Source organism: Phyllostomus hastatus, unplaced genomic scaffold, assembly GCF_019186645.2.
Source record: "Phyllostomus hastatus isolate PE091 unplaced genomic scaffold, TTU_PhHast_1.1 phas_contig_150, whole genome shotgun sequence".
Taxonomy (NCBI): domain Eukaryota; kingdom Metazoa; phylum Chordata; class Mammalia; order Chiroptera; family Phyllostomidae; genus Phyllostomus; species Phyllostomus hastatus.
The window spans coordinates 23188956-23208865 of NW_025333611.1; the positions used below are offsets into that span (position 1 = coordinate 23188956).

The window sequence follows — 19910 nt, forward strand, 5'->3', positions numbered from 1 at the left end:
GGCAATTTAATGCAACACCGCTAGAATTTATCCAAAATTTTTATTTTCTTTTTTGAATTAATTTCAATATTTATTTATTAAATTTAAATAGCCACATGTGGCTACTGACTACCGCAGCGCACAGCTCAGCCTTGAATGGTAGCATAGCTGAAGTAGTTTGAGATTGGCCCTGGGACCAGGTAGTCATCAGCCTCTCTTAAAAACGGAGATTGTTAATAAATGGTTATAAACTGTCTACATTCTGGGCTTTTGAATGCCACCAACAGTGATAAATATCCACGCACAGTGGCAAGCCATAATTAGCACCTGCCACTGAAGACTAATAAATTTCGCATCCTGGCATCCTGACAGACACCCAACGAGCTCCACTGGGTGAAAAGGTAAAAAGAAGGCTTGGTACTCCAGGCGCGCAGGCGGCGGTGGACTTTGTAGTTCAATGTGCCTGTTTCATCACTACCGGTGTCACTTACGAATGGCCTATCGGGTCACCTTTCCGTATCCCGTTGTTCTCTGGGAATTGTAGTCAACAAGTGCCCACTGCACTTGGTTTTTAGCGGCCTTGGAACTACAATTCCCGGCAGGCTAAGGGATGCATCCGCCGGTAGTTAATAGTGAGCGTGCGATTGCCTCAGCAGGCGTGTGTGCTCTGGTGGCTTGGGAGTCCTGGGATCCCCGACAGGGAGCGGGGCAGGTTCTAACTACGTCTTTGGGGAGCGGAATCGCCGAGGTCACGGTCGTGGGTTTGCACTGTCGGCTGGGCAGCGCCATGGCGGTGAGTTTTTGCGGGAAGAGAGTACGCTTGGCCGGGCCCTAGAACTGGCCGATCTATGTGTTTGCCAGAACTACGAGCTTCAGGTGGTAGCATCTGTCCTGCAGGGAAAAATCGTTTTCTAAAGAAAGGGAGCTCTTGTCCCTGGTGCTTGAGGCGTGCCTTTCCTTGCAGGCCACGACGAGCCAGGAACGGGTATCTAACTTTACAGGCTACTTAATGTCATGTGTGTTACTTCACCGAAGTTTCTAAATCTGATTTGGAGAGAGAAGACTATGTAACATTGATCCCCGCTTTCATCAACCAATTGAGCGCTCCCCAGTGAAACAGACAAAAATCTATGCATTCATAGTGTTTTTATGTGTGTATGTGGCCTACATACTAAAATATATGGTAAAATATGTCAGGTGCTGATAAGCGGGACTAGGGAGTGTGGGGTGGGGTAGGGTAGGGTTGCAATTTTAGAAAGTTGATTAAAAAAGGCTTTGTTGAGAAGGTGGCATTGTGGCAAAAAGGAGGGAGGGAGCAGGGAGCAGGCCATACACCTACCTATACGGAGAAAAAGATTTCCAGGCAGAGGCAACAGTGTGAGTGAAGAGCAAGGAGGGTTGTGTGTCTAAACACTGATCCCGGGGAGATGGTGATGATGGAGAGTGTGTGTGGGGGGGGACAGGGGTGGATCAGTGAGTTGATGTAGGTCATTATAAGGCCTTGTAGGTTGCTGGTTGAAAAATGGGTTCAAGAAAGAATGGGAAGGGAGGGACTGGAGATTTTGAGTATGGATAACTCGTGAGGAATTCTATAAAGGAGAGTGGAGGAATGGGGTAATAAATGAAGGTCAAAACAGGACTTTTTTTTTTAAGACAGGAGAAATTATGCAGTGCTTGTATGCTCACAGGAATTATCCTGTAGAGAGGGAAAACTGATGCAGAAGAGAAGAGATTGCTGGAGTGATGTTCCTGAATAGAATAGGGGACCCAGTGCATCAGTGGAGGGGTTAAGTAGGACCATATTCATCTATAGTAACAGGAAAGAAGGCAGAATGTATGTGTACAGATGAATGTGGGTCGGTAGATGTGATGAGGGAGGCTGTGGAAATTTTCTGTTCACTTCTCTTTTCTCATGGAATTAGGAACCAAGATTATCAGCTAAAAACAAGGGTGGGAGAGGGAGGGTTGGAGGTTTGAGGAGATAATTGTATGAAACAATTATCTAGGACATTGCCATTTTAGTAGAACTTTCTGTGGTGATGAAAATGTTCTATTTTTGCACTGTCTCATTTGGTAGCCGCCAGCCCCATGGGGCTGTTGATCATTTGAAATGTGCCTACTGCAGTGGAAGGACTGAAGTTTAATGTAGTTTTACAATTGTAGTCCTGTGTGGCTAGTGACTTTAATACTGGACAGTATGCACATTTAAGTTTGAGAAGCCCTGGTACAGGAGAAGGAGTAACTGAGTGGGTTTCAGAAAGTAGTAGTATTGTTGGGCATCTCTTGATGTTGGTGGTCATGGATTTAAGTTGAGACTAGTCAGCTGCCTGAGTGAAGGAGCAGAGCAGATGGATAGGAGGATTGGAGTTTGCCAGGTACAAATGATGGAGACAAGGGCAAAGGAGTGATTATACTGTGAAGGCGTGGGGTGGGAGGGGCCTAAGGATTAGTGAAAAGGTGTCAGGATCAGTAGGTCTCAATGGGGTTGAAAAATTATTGAAGTTGGAATTCTAGCAGACTTAAGACCAATCATGTCAATAACTAACATTTCTTAGGTGTTATGCTTTGTGTGGAGCGTTTTATTTGCATTATCTCATTGAGTCTTTACACTAATGTGTATTTGAGGTAGGCATTCTTACCACCTGCAGTTTACAAATGAAGAGACCTATGCTTAGAGAATTTAACTAATGTAGCTAGTACGTGATGAAGGTGGATAAGAATTTGAATAGATCGACTCCTTTCTCAATCACTGTGCTGTATTGCTTTCCAGGGAAAACCAGGACTTCTGATTCCTGGTCCAAACCTTTTGTTCCAGGCTGCTCAGTGCCTCACCACCAACCCCACCCCACATCACACTGGTGGTATTCTCAGCCAGTGACATTTGTAGGTCCTTCTTTTTTTACTTGGTGTTAATGGGAATGGGCTTTTTAATTTATAAGACCTTAATACATTTCAAAATTTCTTTTAAAGTTTTATAAAAGGAAACTAGTTATATTTATGGTAGATATTATTGTTTCACTTTATTCACTTCTTGGCCTTTGAAAATATTCATTTTTTACACTGTCATGATACTGGTTAGTTTTATTGGAAGAATCCAATAAGAGATCCCTTTAAGAAAGAACAAGTAACAATAATAACAATAAATTGAGTTCACCAAAAAGTCCATATGTTTTTTTCCTGTAAAATAAAAGACACGTTTATAATTTTCACAGATAACTTTATTGGTTGGGATATTTTGAGTATGTTGGTAAAAATCAGTGGTAGAACATTGATTTTTCTCAGTTAATGTCTCCATTTGATTGCTGTCAATTTCAATTGATCTACACAACTGTGGAGCATCATCCAGTGGGAAATCGCCAGCATGCAGATTCGCAAACCACTTTTGACATGTTCTGTCAGTCACAGCACCTTCTCCATACACTGCGCAAATCTTTTTTTTTTTGCATTTCAGCTCCATTTTTACCCGTTTTTTAAAAATATTTTATTTATTTATTTTTAAAGAGAAGAGAAAGGAAGAAGAAAGAGAGGGAGAGAAATACCAATGTGTGGTTGCCTCTCGCGTGTCCCCAACTGAGGACCTGGCCTACAACCCAGGCTTATGCCCTGAGTGGAAATCGAACTGATGACTCTTTGGTTCTTAGGCTGGCACTCAATCCACTGAGCCACACCAGCCAGGGACCTTTCTTGAAATAATAAAGCATCACATGTTGGAAATGTTGCACATTTTCTTCCATTTTCAATATTAAAATGGCTACACAAAAATTCACCAATTTTCATAATTTTTTTAATGTATGCAGATATAACAGCTGTCACAATACAATCTAACAAAATTGTATCAAATGAAGTTAAAAACAACTAAGTGCTACTAGAGCCATCTTATGGAAAAAAACTAAACTTTTTGGCCAGCTCAATAGCTAAATGTATTGATTGCTTATTCGGCATCAGGCATTAGTGTTTTGCTTAATTTTTCATCAGAACAACCATATAGAAGTAGGTGCTGTTACTATCCTCATTTTACTGGTGGGGAAAATAAGGCATCAGATCTACCAAGAGGTAGATGTGGAATTTGAGTTCATTTGTTCCCATTCTGAAGCCTATTTTTAATCATTGTACTATTCCCAATTCTAAACTCACTGTGGAATTTATTTTGCAAACACCCTTCCATAAGGGAAGTTTTATTTTTCCAAAGGAAACCTTACCAAGAGTAAATTTTGTAAGTAAGACAATAAAAATGGAACAGCATGGGTAGAACATTAGTTTTTATTTTATAAATTAACTTATAAAGAGCAAACAATATACATTTTATCATAGGACTGTTTATTTTATAGAGCTAACAGTTTTAATCTCTTTGAATGATATAGTATATCAGTCTTTTAGAGGGGACCTAAGAATGTAATAATGATAGTAGCCAACTTAGAAAAATTTATTGTTTTAAAATATTTCCTTTGGGAAATTTAAGTAGTGAACAAAGTAGAGATAATAGTATTAAGTACTTCTGTATACCCATGACCCAACTTGAAGAACTGGCAGCTCACAACCAGTCTCGTTTCTTATATATTTCACCCCAACCCCTTACCCCCTCAGGATTTTAAGCAAATTTAAGGCATTGTATTATTTCATCTGTATAGTACATATTTTAGTGAGTTTTAAAAAATGGAATGATAACTTCTCTTAAACATATCCACAATGCTGTTTTCACACCTAGTAAGCACATGATGTCTAGTTGTCTGTTTGTGATAATGGTTAACATTTTTGAGCATTTACCACAGGTAAGGCACTATGGTAGGTCCTTCATGTGTATTGTCTCTTTTAATAATAATACAAGGTGGGTATAATTAGTATCCTCACTTTATAGGTAGGTAGGGAAATGCAGGCTTAAAAAGATTAGGGAACTTGCCTAGGGTTCTACAGCTACTAAGTGGCGGAGCGAAGATGTTGTCAGAGAATCAAGAGAAAGCAAAAAGAGAAGTCAGAAGGTGGCTCCCATTCAACCATTTAGTTGCATGGTGATCTCCGAGCTTGAGATTCATTATCTTTGAAATGATAATTGCTGGTCTGCTCACTTGTTAATGTTTGTAAAAGTGTTTTAAGAACTGCAGAATACTATGAATATGTGAAAAAGTTTAATATCTGGTTAGTGTTTCTTTACTGGGGGTGATTTTTGTCTCCCAGAAGTCTCCCAGGAAACATTTGGTCTGGAGACCCTGGATTCTCCCGGTTGGTGGGTGTGCTCCTGGCATCTAGTGGGTGGAAGCCAGAGGTGCTCCTAAACAGTGCACAAGACAGCCTCTGAAAACAGAGAATCTGGCCCAAAATATCAATAATGCCACTGCTTAGGAACCCTGACATAGTTAAATAACCGTTTAACTAATTAAAATAACCAATTGTCTAGTTGAATAACCCATGAAGACATTGAGGCTCAGAGTGATCAGGTGACTTTCTTCTGGGTTATACAAGTTGGTGCTGGGGCCAATATCAGATTTCATTACAGTCAACCTTTGAGGTTCGAGGAACAAGTTTTTCTGAGAAGCAGAAACCTCAAAGAGCTTTTGTATACTGAGCATGCTTAGTACAGTGAAAAGAAACGCATAATTCTAAGTAGTTTGTAGAAGACTTGCTTTCATGTTTTGTCAAGTGGGTGGCCTGGTCATTTTTAAGCAGAAAACATTTGTCATGTAACTTCTGTGTTTGTGGCATTGTACTTGGTGTTGAGGTGACCGCGAGGATCTGAAAGTTGCTACCTGCCAGGAGTTCACAAAGCCCCTGGGTGCATGTCCTAAGAATCATTGAGCTGCATGCAGTGGCAGTGAACTCAAGTTGGTTCAAGTAAAGAAGAAATTGGTAATATCACAGTGGGATTTCCTATGACACATGACCCAAGGTTAGAAGGTACAGCTAGGCCCTAGATGCATTCTTTGCTTTGTGGGCCCTTTTCTCTGTAAAAAATATTAAAACTTACATTTTACAAGTATTTTGGCATAAAGACAAATCTAATGTTGTATATTACTTTTCTGAAAGCTAAAAGTTTATTTTTTTCTTGATTTTTTAAAAGAAATTAAAATGTTTTTGTGAGTGTTTAAAAGTATGTGGGCCCTTGGCACTGTGCCTACTGTGCCTACTGTACCTGCAGGTTGAGTCAGCTGTTAGAAGTTAGTTGTACAGGCTGTTCTAAGGGCTGGTGGAAGTAACTTATTTTTTTCTGTTCAAAACACCTTTGCCAGAACTTAGTCAATCTAACTGTTAATTCACCTGAAAACATAGCAGAGTACACTTTTTTTGCTGCACTTCCCTGAATAAGACTGGACTTTTGTTGCTGAGCAAGAAAGGGGAGGAACAGATATTGCGTAGTCTACCTGCCGTTGCTGTCCTAGTTCATTTTAAAATGGTCCTTGTGTATTAGATTTGACGATGGGTTAGCCTGTGTTGGAGTGGAGAGACTGGAGGCATCTTACCTGTTAAGAGGTTTTTACAGTAAGAGGGGGCAAAGGATCTGAGGTCTAAATGAAAGGGGTTAGTAGTAGCAATGGAAAGGAGTGAACCACTGCAGGGCCTTATTCGTTCTTGGAAAAGGAAATACTTTCTGCAACCACACTTGGTTTTATGGAAATTCTCGTGAAAGAGTCCAAATTACTTAGCATCTTCATTCAAATATGTAACCCAGTTCCTATGCTATTTTTTTATGTTCATGGTATGTAAAAACAGGCAATGTGTTACTCATTTCTTCTCTTTTAAATCTTTAAATATTCAACAAGTATTTGAGAGACTGCTGTAAGCTAGACATTGAAGATAAAATGAGAAAAAAAGACACAGTTCCCACCATGAACAAACTCGCAGTCCTGTGGGAAAGACCAACAGATACTGACATCTCTGTGTGATTAGGGCTGTCGGGGGAAATATTTGTAGGTAGGAACATATTTAGAATGGCATTTCATAAACTCTTGGGGAATCGGCTGAGACCTGAAGAAGGAGAGAGCCAGGCAAAGAGGCTGGTGGAGCATGAGAGCAGAAGGAATAGTTTGAACAGAGGCCCAGAGGTGAGAGAGGGACCTTGGCACATTTGGGGGAAAATGCAGATGGCTTAATAGGCCTGGAATGTGGTGATGGAGGCATGGGGGGATGGGGAGTGGCCTGGGGCTGGGTGATATGAGACAAGAAGGACCTTGAATGCCAGATTTAAGACTATGGACTTTGTCCTGAGAGCATAGCGAACCTCTGAAGGGGGATTGAGCTGATAAGATTTGTTTTGATATGATTTCTACTCGCAGCAATTATGTTTTGGTCAGGATTTATAGAAACAAAAACATGTTATTTTCCTTTGGTTCCTAGATAAACTTGTTATATGTCCGTAACTTTACACATTGTGGAATTCTTTCTCATTTCCTCTTTGCCTTTGTAACAAGTTTCTTTTAATCCACATTTCACCTCTTACACAGACTGACATTTCATCTTTCTGTTGCCTATACTTCTCCTCCTATACTTAAAAAAAAAAAAAGAAAAAATAGTAAACCATTCTTTCACTTAAAATTGAAAATAGTAAAACAGGGTGACAAATTTATGTTAGATTTGTACTGAATCTTACCAAATACTACTAGTTTGTATTATTACATAATATACAAGGTCTATTTAAGATAGTTATTGGAGAAATAATGGTATGTTTTTTTACTGCATGGAATTTCTTTTTGTATAATACTTCAAATTTGTTTAACAATTAAAAAAAAGCTAAGAACCTGGTGTATCTGTGATGTTAATAGGAAACAATTTTAAAATCGTTGGGTGGGAGGGCCAGAGGGAGGGCACAATCAAAGGGGACCGAGATCCAGAGGTTAGTGACTTGGCAAGGTCACCTGTCTAGTGGGTTACCGAGGTATGAGTAGAACCCAGGTATTTTCCCATTTGAAAATGCTGCAGAATCTGGAAATGTTAGCAGGTAATAAGGCGAAGCAAATCTGATTTCCATTCAGATAATTTTATACCAGAAAATAAAATTCTAGAAACTAATATTAAGTTTTCAGAACAGAATTAGATTTGTGTATGGTCCATTGATGTTCAGATTTTACACTGGCCTTTCCCTAAGTGCTGCGTTCCACTCCACTCTCAGCACACGTACTATTAGCAGCTAATTCTTTGTACCAGAGTCACACGCTGAGAGTGAAGCTCTTATCCTTTCTTCCTTTTTCAGAGGTAGAGGGATCACGCATGTTTTGTCACTTTCATCCCAGGTTGGCTTCAGGGATGATAGGAATGTTGCCAGGTAGATCCATTCTATTGTAGTCATGCATGCCATTCTGTATTTCATTTTAATTTCATATTAATAGTTTGATAACCATTTTGGAGAGTTCTGTATCAGCCTCCTTGGAACAAAAACTATGCCACCTCTGTCCCTTGGGTCTGAATGTCCTCCTTTGCTAGGTATGATGGCAGCTTGACAACCAGGCACTGCTCCATCCTGTACTTTACAAATACAGTGTGAGTAGGTTTGCAGTTGTGAGTCCCCAACTTGTATTATTATTTATTAATTATTGTATTATTTTACAAACACCTGTAAAATTGTATTGTATTATTTTACAAACACCTGTAAGTCTACCTTTGTCAACCCCTGTATGGATGTATTTTAACTAAATAGGAATGTTTCACAAAAGAGTATTTCAAAGCTTTTTATACATTTAAGTAATTCTTTAACCATCCCTTTGAGGTTTGAAGTGTATAGGTCACAATAACCCTAACTTTTAGTCTCTTGCATTTACATTTCAATATAACTGTGGAAAAAATGGATCCATCACTGAACAGCTCAGTTCTGGGTGAACCCATTTTTTTTAAAGCAAATCTATTGAAGTATAGAGTGGGTTGGTTATTCTATCTCTTTTGTTTCTAATAGGAAAGAAAAGGAACAGCCAAGGTGGACTTTTTGAAGAAGATTGAGAAAGAAATTCAACAGAAGTGGGATACCGAGAAAGTATTTGAGGTCAATGCATCCAATGCAGAGAAGCAGGCTAGGTGAGTAATAGTTTGTGAAGTTCTGCACACTGTGTTTCTAAAACGGTTGGCTTTATGGAACAGAACCTGCTCTGTGGAAAACATACGGCAGGTTGCTTTTAGAATGTCTCAAATGGGCTGAAGGAGGTGACTTCCATTTTCTGTATTTAAAATTAGGGTCTTCTTTCTTATGGAATTCTTAAAGGATTCTTTTCTATTATGAGTTTTAAAAAAATAATTTTTCAATTCAGATAAAAGATGATGTTTTGAAATTTTATCTTTGCTGACTGGTAAAATGAAATCCTTCTATTAAAGAAACTGATATTATAGTGATAATCATCTTCACAGATACAAAATACAAATTTTTAAAGGTATCTGTATTTGAAGATTGTGTATCATAAATGCTGTATAGCCTCAATGTTAAGAATCACTGATAATAAGACAAACTGTAGACAATGATGTGATATTGAGGAGTGAAAACAAAATAACTGCCCCACAGCAGTGCCACAATAAACATGTGTTCATTATAAGATGCATCTCAATTTCTGACATATTGAAATGTAGAAAAATAATGCTGCTTAGAATTAGGGAGATACATTGGTAACAATAATAGTAGCTGACACAGACAATTTACGGTTCAGTCTGCAAAAGCAGTCGGAAATACACCACTTTCTACATGCAATTCTCAGTTCACTCTTATTAGACAGGCCTGGACTTCTTTTCAGGTCTTTCTGATTCTAAAGTCTATCCTGCTTCCAAGCTACACTCTACTGGAATTTTTCTTTTTAAAGAGAACAAGAGTTTGCTGTAATATAAAGTCTTTGGTGTTATACTTTATATTTTGAAGCTTCTATTTGGTTCTATAATTTTGGTCAACTTTAAGGTAATTTAAAGTCCTCTAAAATGAACTGAAAAGCTTCTTTGTTCAGTGAAAGAAAATGAACTGCAGCTATGTGCAGCCATGCTGAAGGAACTTAGAGACACTACACTGAGGGGGAAAAGCAAATTACAGAAGTCTATATGAAATACACCATTTTTAATAAGGCTCATAAGTGAGTGAAACTAAATGGTACACTTTTTAAATATTTATTTGAATGATTTATGTTTATTGAGACTTCTAACCACAATCAGATTTTTTAAATATATTTTATTGATTATGTTATTACAGCTGTCTCATTTCCCCCTTCACTCCCCTCCACCCTGCACCCCTCCACCCACATTACCCCCCTTTAGTTCATGTCCATGTGTCATACATATAACTTCTTTAGCTTCTACATTTCCCATACTATTCTTACCCTCCCCCTGTCTATTTTCTACCTACCATCTATGCTATTTATTCTCTGTACCTTTTCCCCCTCTCTCCTCCTCCCACTCCCCTGTTGCTAACCCTCCATGTGATCTCCATTTCTGTGGTTCTGTTCCTGTTCTAGTTGTTTGCTTAGTTTGCTTTTGTTTTAGTTTTAGGTGTGGTTGTTAATAACTGTGAGTTTGACTTTACTGTATGTGCTTTTTGTCTTCTTTTTCTTAGGTAAGACCCTTAACAATTCACATAATAAGGGCTTGGTGATGATGAGCTCCTTTAACTTGACCTTATCTGGGAAACACTTTATCTCCCCTTCCATTCTAAATGAAAGCTTTGCTAGGTAGAGCAATCTTGGATGTAGGTCCTTGCCTTCCATGACTTGGAATACTTCTTTCCAGCCCCTTCTTGCCTTGTAAGGTCTCTTTTGAGAAATCAGCTGACAGTCTTATGGGCACTTCTTTGTAGGTAACTGTCTCCTTATCTCTTGCTACTTTTAAGATTCTCTCTTTACCTTTCATCTTGGCTAATGTAATTCTGATGTGCCTTGGTATGGTCCTCCTTGGGTCCAACTTCTTTGGGACTCTCTGAGCTTCCTGGACTTCCTGGAAGTCTATTTCCTTTGTCAGATTGGGGAAGTTCTCCTTTATTATTTGTTCAAATAACTTTTCCACTTGTTGCTCTTCCTCTTCCCATTCTGGTACCCCTGTAATTCCGATGTTGGAATGTTTAAAGATGTCCTGGAGATTCCTAAGCCTCTCCTCATTTTTTGAATTCTTGTTTTTGCATTCTTTTCTGATTGGATGTTTCTTTCTTCCTTCTGGTCCACTCCATTGATTTGAGTCCCAGTTTCCTTCCCATCACTATTGGTTCCCTATACATTTTTCTTTATTTCACTTAGCATAACCTTTATTTTTTCATCTAACTTGCGACCAAATTCAATCAATTCTGTAAGCATCCTGATTACCAGTGTTTTGAACTGTGCATCTGATAGGTTGGCTCTCTTTTCATTGTACTGTTTTTTCTGGAGCTTTGATCTATTCTTTCATTTGGGCCTTTTTTTTTTTGTCTCAATGCTCTTGTAATGTAGTGAGGGGTGGAACCTTACGTATTCACCTGGGCGGGGTAACCCAGGTCGCTGTGTTGTGACGTTTATATGGGGGCGGGGTCCGAGAGGGAACATTGGCTCTTGGTCTGCTCTCTGCTGGATTTCAGTCACTTCCCCTGCTTCCCCCAAGCAACCTGGGCTCTTCTGGTGCCGATTCCCGGGTGGGTGGGCTTGTGTACGTTCTCGGACCCTGTGGGTCTCTCCAGTGAACTCTTGTGAGGCTGGGAGTTTCTCCCGGCATCTCAGCCTCCACAGGTGTTTTCAATCGGTGGTTTGAGGCTTTTTGTCCTGGCGCTGGGACCCTGGGTTGCGTGGTCTGTCTCGTTCCCCAGTTTTGCCTGGTTTATTTGTGCGTGAATGTGGGACCACCTGGTCCACCAGCAGCCTTGTGCACCGTGTCCCTCCACTGTCCGCTGCCTTGCTGGGTCCGCCAGCTGCTGCCTCACGTGCCGGGGTCCGCCTGCCACCACTTTGCCCTGACTCCTCTCTGCCCAGCCGCCCAACTCCGCTCCTTCTACTGGTTTGGATGAATATGTCTACTTTAACTCCTTGGTTGTTGGATCTCCATACAGTTCAATTTTCTGTCAGTACTGGTTGTTTTTTGTTTCTAAATTGTTGTCCTTATTTTGGTTGTGCAAGGAGGCACAGTGTGTCTACCTATGCCTCCATCTTGGCCAGAAGTTTAAATGATACACTTTTAAGGGCATGGACATAGGTACAAACTATTCAAAAACAAAGGAATGAAAAAGTGAACTTCAGGATAATGGTTCTCTGCCCTGGCTGGTGTGGCTCAGTGGGTTGAGTGCCTTCCTGCAAACTGAAAGGTCGCCAGTTTGATTCCCAGTCAGGGCACATGCCTGTGTTGTAGGCCAGGTCCCCAGTGGGGGGCATGAAAGAGGCAACCACACACTGATGTTTTTCTCCCTCTTTTTCTCCCTCCTTTCCCTTCTCTCTAAAAATAAAAAAATAAATAAATAAAATGTTAAAAAATAAGATGATGGCTATTTCTAGTGGCAGAGTGGGCAAGAACACATAGGTAGCTTCACTGGGTTCAAAAGTTGGATGGTGAGTTTAAAGGTGTTCATTTTATTGTGCTTCATAACTTACATATGTATGTTAGGTACACTTGATTAGAAAAAAGAACATAATATAATAAAACAGCTTTAAAAGGTGCTTTTTAGATGAATTTACACTATATCATGCAATATTGAGAATGTTTTATCTGAGGGAGTTTGAATTGCTTTATATATCTAATAAAAACAAATCTCATTTAATCAGTAAAACATTCCTAACAGTCTTAAAAATTTAATTTTTAGTATATTACCTTTACTCAAACATTTTAGCTTAAGTTAAACCTCCAACTATATTTATTTCTTAATAGCCACCTATAAATGTCCTAGTTTTTCAATAGTAAGTTTTAATTTTAGGGAGCTTTTAATTTGGGGGTTTATGAATTTAATTTTAAATGTTATTTAAATAACTACAGTTTAAACAAATTATTTATAGCAGTAATTCCCTTTACCATAGTCCTTCATTGTAAAAGGCATTTAACGTTTTCCTGTCTGTGCTTTCTTTTTTATATGACTGTTCGGCAGCAAGGGCAAGTGCTTCGTCACCTTCCCGTACCCATACATGAATGGGCGGCTTCATTTGGGACACACGTTTTCTTTGTCCAAGTGTGAGGTAAAGCTTCCTCCATCTAATATAATGGGATGGCGGGTCTTTAATAAATACTAATTTGAAGAAAATAATATGTATAGAATTCATTTCCTGTTAAGAGAACTTAGATTTCCTTAATTTTAAGCATAACTTTTATACTTAAGTAATTTAATTTTCATGTATTATGTATGTATGTGTCCAGGGATCTAGGTATGTATGTTCACAAGTAACTTCTAAGTTGGTGAAAAGACACAAAAAAGGGATAGTGGGTTAGAATTTTGGAATGACCGTAAAATATTGCCGGTGTTTTAAAGGAGGATGTGAAGAGGAAAACTGAGCTGATGCTCTTTGTGAAAAGTTAGCATTTTCTATTCGCCTAGCATAGACATTTGTAATTTAAATTTAATTTTCTTTTTCTAGTTTGCAGTAGGGTACCAGAGATTGAAAGGAAAGATTTGTCTGTTTCCCTTTGGTTTACACTGTACTGGAATGCCTATTAAGGTAAGATTGCTTTAGGGATTGGTTTCAACTCTTTTTGGCTTAGAGCAAATAGAAATACACAGTTTGAGAGCTTGAAATAGGACTTTCAAATGCTTCTATATTAAAGTGTCTTTGAAATGAATTTATTATAGGGAAAATTATATTTAAAAACATTTCAAGAAGTGTTTATATAAAGGGCACACATTAATAATGGTTTAAGTGATTTGATATCTTTTGGTTGTCATATATGCATACTTCTGTGTCAGAATTAGACAATAACTACTACCAAGGAAAATGTGCAGTGTTTTGAGCATTCATACATATAGGATGTTGGCATAAAGTAATAAACACCCATCATATTTTGATCATTTTTGCAAATGTCTTCATTTATCATTAATTTATATTAGAAATAATTCTTGATAAAGAATAGACCAGAAAACTAGAGTTAAAGGGATTCCCTAAATGTTATAGGTTTAGGAAATTTAACTCATTTCTTTTTATTCTTCAACCTTCTATTGTGAAAAATGTCAGACTTATAGAAAAAGTGAAAGGATAGTACAGTGAACACCAATTCACTGTTCACTTAGAATTACTAAGTATCGATACTTGCCAAAACTTAGTTCTGTCTCTCAAACACATAGATACATACATGCTTTTTTCTTGCCTTTTCTATGAATTCTTTGGAAGTAAGTTGTAGCACCATGACGTGTCTCCCCTGAATACTTCACCATGGTCTTTTGAGAATAAGGGCATTCAGCATTACCACAGTGCCATTATCCCCTTGGAGAAGTTTAACATTGATGCAATGTCATCTTCTTGATCTAATCTCTAGTCAGGTGTGGGTAGTTGTCTTAAAATGTCCTTTCTGGTTGTTGTTTACTTTTTATTTTATGGATCACACATTGTATTTTGTTATCATTTCTCTTTAGTTTGTCACAACATTGATATCTTTGAAGAATTTGATAGAACATCCCATATTTTGAGTTTTTTGATTTCTTCGTGATTAGACTTGGGTTATTTTGAAAAGATTACATAGGTGAGGTGTAAACTTCCCGCTGTATCACATCAAAAGGCATGCAATGGCAGTCTGAACCATTTTAGTGGTATTAAGTTAATGTCTGTCAGACTTTTTCATTCTGAAGGTGGCTTTTCCCTTTTTTTAATTAAAAGGTAATCTGTAGGAGAGGCAGAGAGTAATACTTTGAGAGCCTGTGACTATCTGGTTACCCAATAATCCAGTGGTTTTGGCATCCTTTGATGTTCCTTGTTTGCTTGAATTATTGAATTGGTGGTGGTACAATGGTGTCATTCTTTCCTCATTTATCAACTGAAATTCTTCTGCATAAGAGAGTCCACTTTTTAAAATTGACAATTTTATATTTGTGTTTTTTGCATACCTTGAACACTACCTCCTTGGCCTCATCTTTGTTTTTGATGGTGGACTCGTCGTGGTATAACTGAGAGCGGGGGTGGGAAGTCCAGGCTCCTGTGTGTGTTTTGCAGGTTGCTAGCTTTATAAGCTGGGATGGATCATCTCATCTCTGTCTCTGGGTCCATTTTCTGACTTCATACCCTTTCGTGGTGATAACTAATAGAGCATATATTATATAACAACTATTAAATTGAGAAATGCTATTATTAATATTGTTATTCAAAATAATAACACGTTATACAATATATTATATACACTTGTACTTCCAATGCCTAACATATAGTATACTACATTGAGTATTCCGAGTGTTAAATAAGTGCTTGCTGAGTGAATGTAAAATGCTATAAATTAGTGAATTTAGGGGTACGTGATTTGTATCATTTGGGTTTTCTGTAATGATCCATTTATATTGGATATATTGCGGAAATTTCAGTCAGTTTTAGTTGGCCATACGAGCAACAAAAAACCCAGATTATTTCTACCTTGAATTTTGAACTTCACTGTTTCTAACATTGTGTTTGTTTAGGCATGCGCTGATAAGTTGAAAAGAGAAATAGAGCTATATGGTTGCCCTCCTGATTTTCCAGATGAAGAAGAGGAAGAGGAAGAAGTCAGTGCTAAAACAGAAGATATAATAATTAAGGATAAAGCTAAAGGAAAAAAGGTTTGGTGATTGATGATGCTTATTTTGGTTAAAGTTTTATATTTATGTTTGTCTGATTTATATGTTCATTCCAAGTACTAGCACAGTATATATATTTTAAAAAATTTCATGATACCTTGCTCCACTATAGTACTGGGACTCATTTTAACATTCTGTTCTTCCTTTTCTTCTTGGTGACTTTTTTCTCCCAACAGTGAGAAACCCAACTGTCACTATTCACAGTATATGTGTATATATAATTGGTTCAGTCCTAGTATACTAGTAGTTTTAGAATTGCTAACCTATAACCCTGGGAGAAATAATTTTACTAAATTAAGGACAACGTTAGTATAGAGTTCTTCTTGTCTTTTAGTTAACCCACTGTTTTTCAAAGTTACTTCCATAGCTCCCTCCTCATTCCCTTCAGAGTGGTTATGTTATATATTTATAATACAATATACTTAGATACCTTTCTTATACTTTGCATCCCAGCCTGGCTTCCTCCAACATCCTGGTTGAGTTTTAAAAAATATTAACTCTTGGACTTCTGGTCAAGATGGCGGAGTAGGTGAATGCTGTGCTCGCCTGCTCCCATGACTACGTCAGAATTACAACTAAATTATAGATCAGCCACCCTTGAGAACAACCTGAAGCCTAGCTGAACAGAAGTCCTGTAACTAGGGATATAAAAGAGAAGTTATGTGGAGACTGAATATTAGTCAGAAATTGAAATGAAGCAGATCATAAAGTAAAATAATTTAAAAGATGGACATTTAAAAAGAATTCAGTCTTTGTGGTGTATAGTTGTATTGATTTGACAAGTGCATGGGTCATGTTTCTACCACTGCCATATCATGTGGAGTAGTGCCATCACCTCCAAAACTCCCTGTCCTGCCCTTTTGTAGCTTAAACCCTTTGCCTACTTCCACCCCCTGGCATTGGTTGCCTTTTTGATATTGGTAAAGGTTGGAAAACGAACAAACTCTTGTTGGTATAGTCTAAGCCATCAAAACGGAAAAAGATGCGTGTGCTATTGGGAGAGGGAAATAGAGGTTTGGCGTTCAGATCTTGTCTTTGTGATGATAGGTCTTCATGGTTCTACCCACTTGGTAGATTTCCTTGGTATATGAGTCCTAGTGGTCATCAAACTGTATAGTTCGGCAAGCAGATGGTCTATCTAAATCCTGCAGTGTTCTGACATATCAACAGTGTTTGGGAATTAAAAAAATTACCAAATGGGATTATTCACTTCCAGTTATTGTGGTCCTAGAATTTGTTAAGGTGTTGGTTGTTCTTTGATGGAGTGTGTTTTTGCTGGTTATTTTCAGAGTAAAGCTGCTGCTAAAGCTGGGTCTTCTAAATACCAGTGGAGCATTATGAAATCGCTTGGTCTGGCTGATGAAGAGATAGTCAAATTTTCTGAAGCAGAACATTGGCTGGATTATTTCCCACCACTGGCCATTCAGGATCTGAAGAGAATGGGTTTGAAGGTATGCCTGTCATCACGTAGTTTCAGAAAATACAAAGAACACATTTACATTTATGAGATTTGGGCCAGGTATTACCTGAAGTGCTCTAATGAATTGGTACTTTTACTATCAGGTTAGAAGCTAATGGGCCTCTATCTGAATAGTAAAATACTTTAATGTTTGTTGTATTAGAATGAATATCAATACATTAGCATTTAGTAGAAAGGAATTCTATTCAAAGAATATGAAGAACATTTAGGAATACTTAAAGGTATTATTTAAGTGTTCCTTTTGAGCTTATTACAATTTCTATATGTTTAATATATGTGTGTGTTTAAAAATACACATATTAAAAATCAGTGTAGTAATTGTGATACATGATAGGTAGAACTTCAATTTTTGTTTTTAATATTTGATATAATTTTTAGATGGAAAATGAAGAGTAGAAGAGTAAAGAATTGATTCCTAGGAATTCTCATTCATAGAGACCATACAGAACTCTCACAAAATTACCTTTTTCTCTCTCCCCCTATAGGTAGACTGGCGTCGTTCCTTCATCACTACTGATGTTAACCCTTACTATGATTCGTTTGTCAGGTGGCAGTTTTTAACATTAAGAGAAAGAAACAGAATTAAATTTGGGAAACGGTGAGTTTGTTGTCCTTCAGTATGAAAAAGCAAAAATTATATAATTCTTGTAATTCAGTACCCCACAGGCTACTTTTTTCTATTGTCCTTTCTTTTATTTTTTTATGGTTTTGCTTTTCTTTTTTGTTCTCCTGAATTCTTTTCCTTTCTGTTTTGCCAGTGTCTTAATTCCTCTGAGCTGCTTTGTGTTTATGACAGCTAGAACCAGGGAGAATAGGAGTATTGGCTTTTATGATACCACTAAAGATTCTGTTTAGTATTCCCAGCCAAACAGAAAAGTAATTTTATTTGTGTTTTAGTTTATTCTTTTGTTTTATAAATTGTTTAAGATTCTCCCTTGATTATGTAGATTAATTAAAAGCTATTTGCATTTCATAAGTGAATTTAAATTTTTAATCTGTTGTTGATAAAGGCAGAAATCTTTTATTAAATAACTAGATTGGCAATAGAACTACCCATAAAAGTATAAATAATAGATGTAGGCATTTGCTCAGTTAAAAGAAATATTGTAAGATGTTAGCGACAGCACTGGCAAATATGTTAGGCTAAAACTTGTATATTATAGCAATATTTGTCACTTATTTTTTAGGTATACCATTTATTCTCCAAAAGATGGACAGCCTTGTATGGATCATGATAGACAAACTGGAGAGGTATTTGTGACACAGAGTAGCTACCATTAATAATTCTTCATATGACCGTAGAGCTTTAAGAAATAGATCAGCACTGGCTGGTGTGGCTCAGTGGATTGAGTGCCAGCCTGTGAACCGAAAGGTCTCTGGGTCGATTCCTAGTCAGGGCACATGCCTGGGTTGCTGACCAGGTCTCTAGTAGGGGGCGTGCGAAAGGCAACAGATCCATATATCTCTCACACACTGATGTTTCCTTTCCCCTCTTTCTAAAAATAAATAAATAAAATCTTAAAAAAAAAAAGAAATAGAAACCTAAAACACAACTTTATTCCAGTGCTGAGGTGTATCGTAGTGATACTCTGGTGGCAGTGAAGAAGGAGGCGGAATGCCATCATGGGTTCCTGCATCTTGCCTAGGGCCTTGCTTCTCCAAGAGTGGCCCCCGAACAGCTGCATCAGCTTCTGATAGACAGGCAGTTCTGATCCTCACCCCAAACTGCTGAATTAGAAGCTCCGGGGCCCAGGAATCTGTCTTTTAATAAGCTTTCGATGTGATTCATGTGCATGCTAACGTTTGCAAAGCACTGCCTGGAGACTGCTCTGCTCTGAAAAGAGCGTGGGGAAAGGCAGTGAGATTCAGGGCTGACCAGTGCACACAGATTCCATTTGTTCTTGCATTGATTATATGCCTACTTGCTTATTCCCAAAGTACTTTTAGTCATCGTGATGCCAGTTCACCCTACGTTCCTGTAGGACACATTACTAACATTATTCCTGGTACTGCTTGAGTGCAGCAAGGGGGATTTGCCTAAAGCCTTTGCACAGTAAACCAACATGCCAGCACCTGCATTTAGGAATCCCAGTGAGCATGTCCTTGTTTGTTGCCACCTTTCAACGCATTTGCAGTCTAGTGACTGCTTGCAACAATCAGCCCTCAATAATGATGTTACTTACCTGATAGGAGTGAGACTTGATCAAAATTTTGAAAACTTTGAGAGACTTCAGAAGGCCCAGTTTACTGACTATATTAAGTTTTAATTAGTCAGTGGTAGTGATATCCTAAATTTCAATAGTATTTTATAATTTTTCAGAGCATTTTTGTGTCCATTGTCTTATGTGCTCCTCAGGACAGTCTTGTGTGAGGCTCAAGGAGATTGTGACTCCCTTGGGTGAAGCTTTAAGGATCCAAGCTAGCTTTTGAATGCACCTCACCTGACCCTGGGTCCAGTGTGTGTCTGTATAACTACTCTGTGGCATTGCTGTCTTCTTGTTCTCATTTTGGCAAAAAAACAAAACAAAACTGTTTTAATTGATTACTCCAGGGAGCTTTTTTTTCTGTCCTACCCTTTCAAGGGAGGACTCAACAAACCATCCCTACCCAGTGGAGTCTGGGTTGTGTTTCTGAGTTCCGGTGTGGGGTGGAAGGGTGGTCCCCCAGGGCACTTCTTACACATTAGACATCCATGTGGATGTGGCCGGCACACCACTTGTAGTCCCTTCATTGGAAGAAAGAATTCATCTAACAATGCAAGAACTGATCTTAGGACTTTGAATCCTATTTCTCACATAGATTAGGAGGTGTAATCTA

General features: G+C 38.2%; 1 protein-coding gene across 1 annotated transcript in view; it reads left to right on the forward strand.

Annotated features, from left to right (window-relative positions):
• The first annotated feature begins 623 nt into the window (after positions 1 to 623).
• Positions 624 to 19910, forward strand: part of LARS1 (leucyl-tRNA synthetase 1) — a 52819-nt gene continuing 33532 nt past the window's right edge. Inside the window, exons 1-8 of the mRNA XM_045825316.1 lie at positions 624 to 772; positions 8855 to 8973; positions 12956 to 13043; positions 13440 to 13520; positions 15458 to 15595; positions 16903 to 17064; positions 17579 to 17691; positions 18281 to 18344. Coding sequence (XP_045681272.1) covers positions 767 to 772; positions 8855 to 8973; positions 12956 to 13043; positions 13440 to 13520; positions 15458 to 15595; positions 16903 to 17064; positions 17579 to 17691; positions 18281 to 18344 — 771 coding nt within the window. The 5' untranslated portion in view covers positions 624 to 766. The remainder of the gene's footprint in view (positions 773 to 8854; positions 8974 to 12955; positions 13044 to 13439; positions 13521 to 15457; positions 15596 to 16902; positions 17065 to 17578; positions 17692 to 18280; positions 18345 to 19910) is intronic.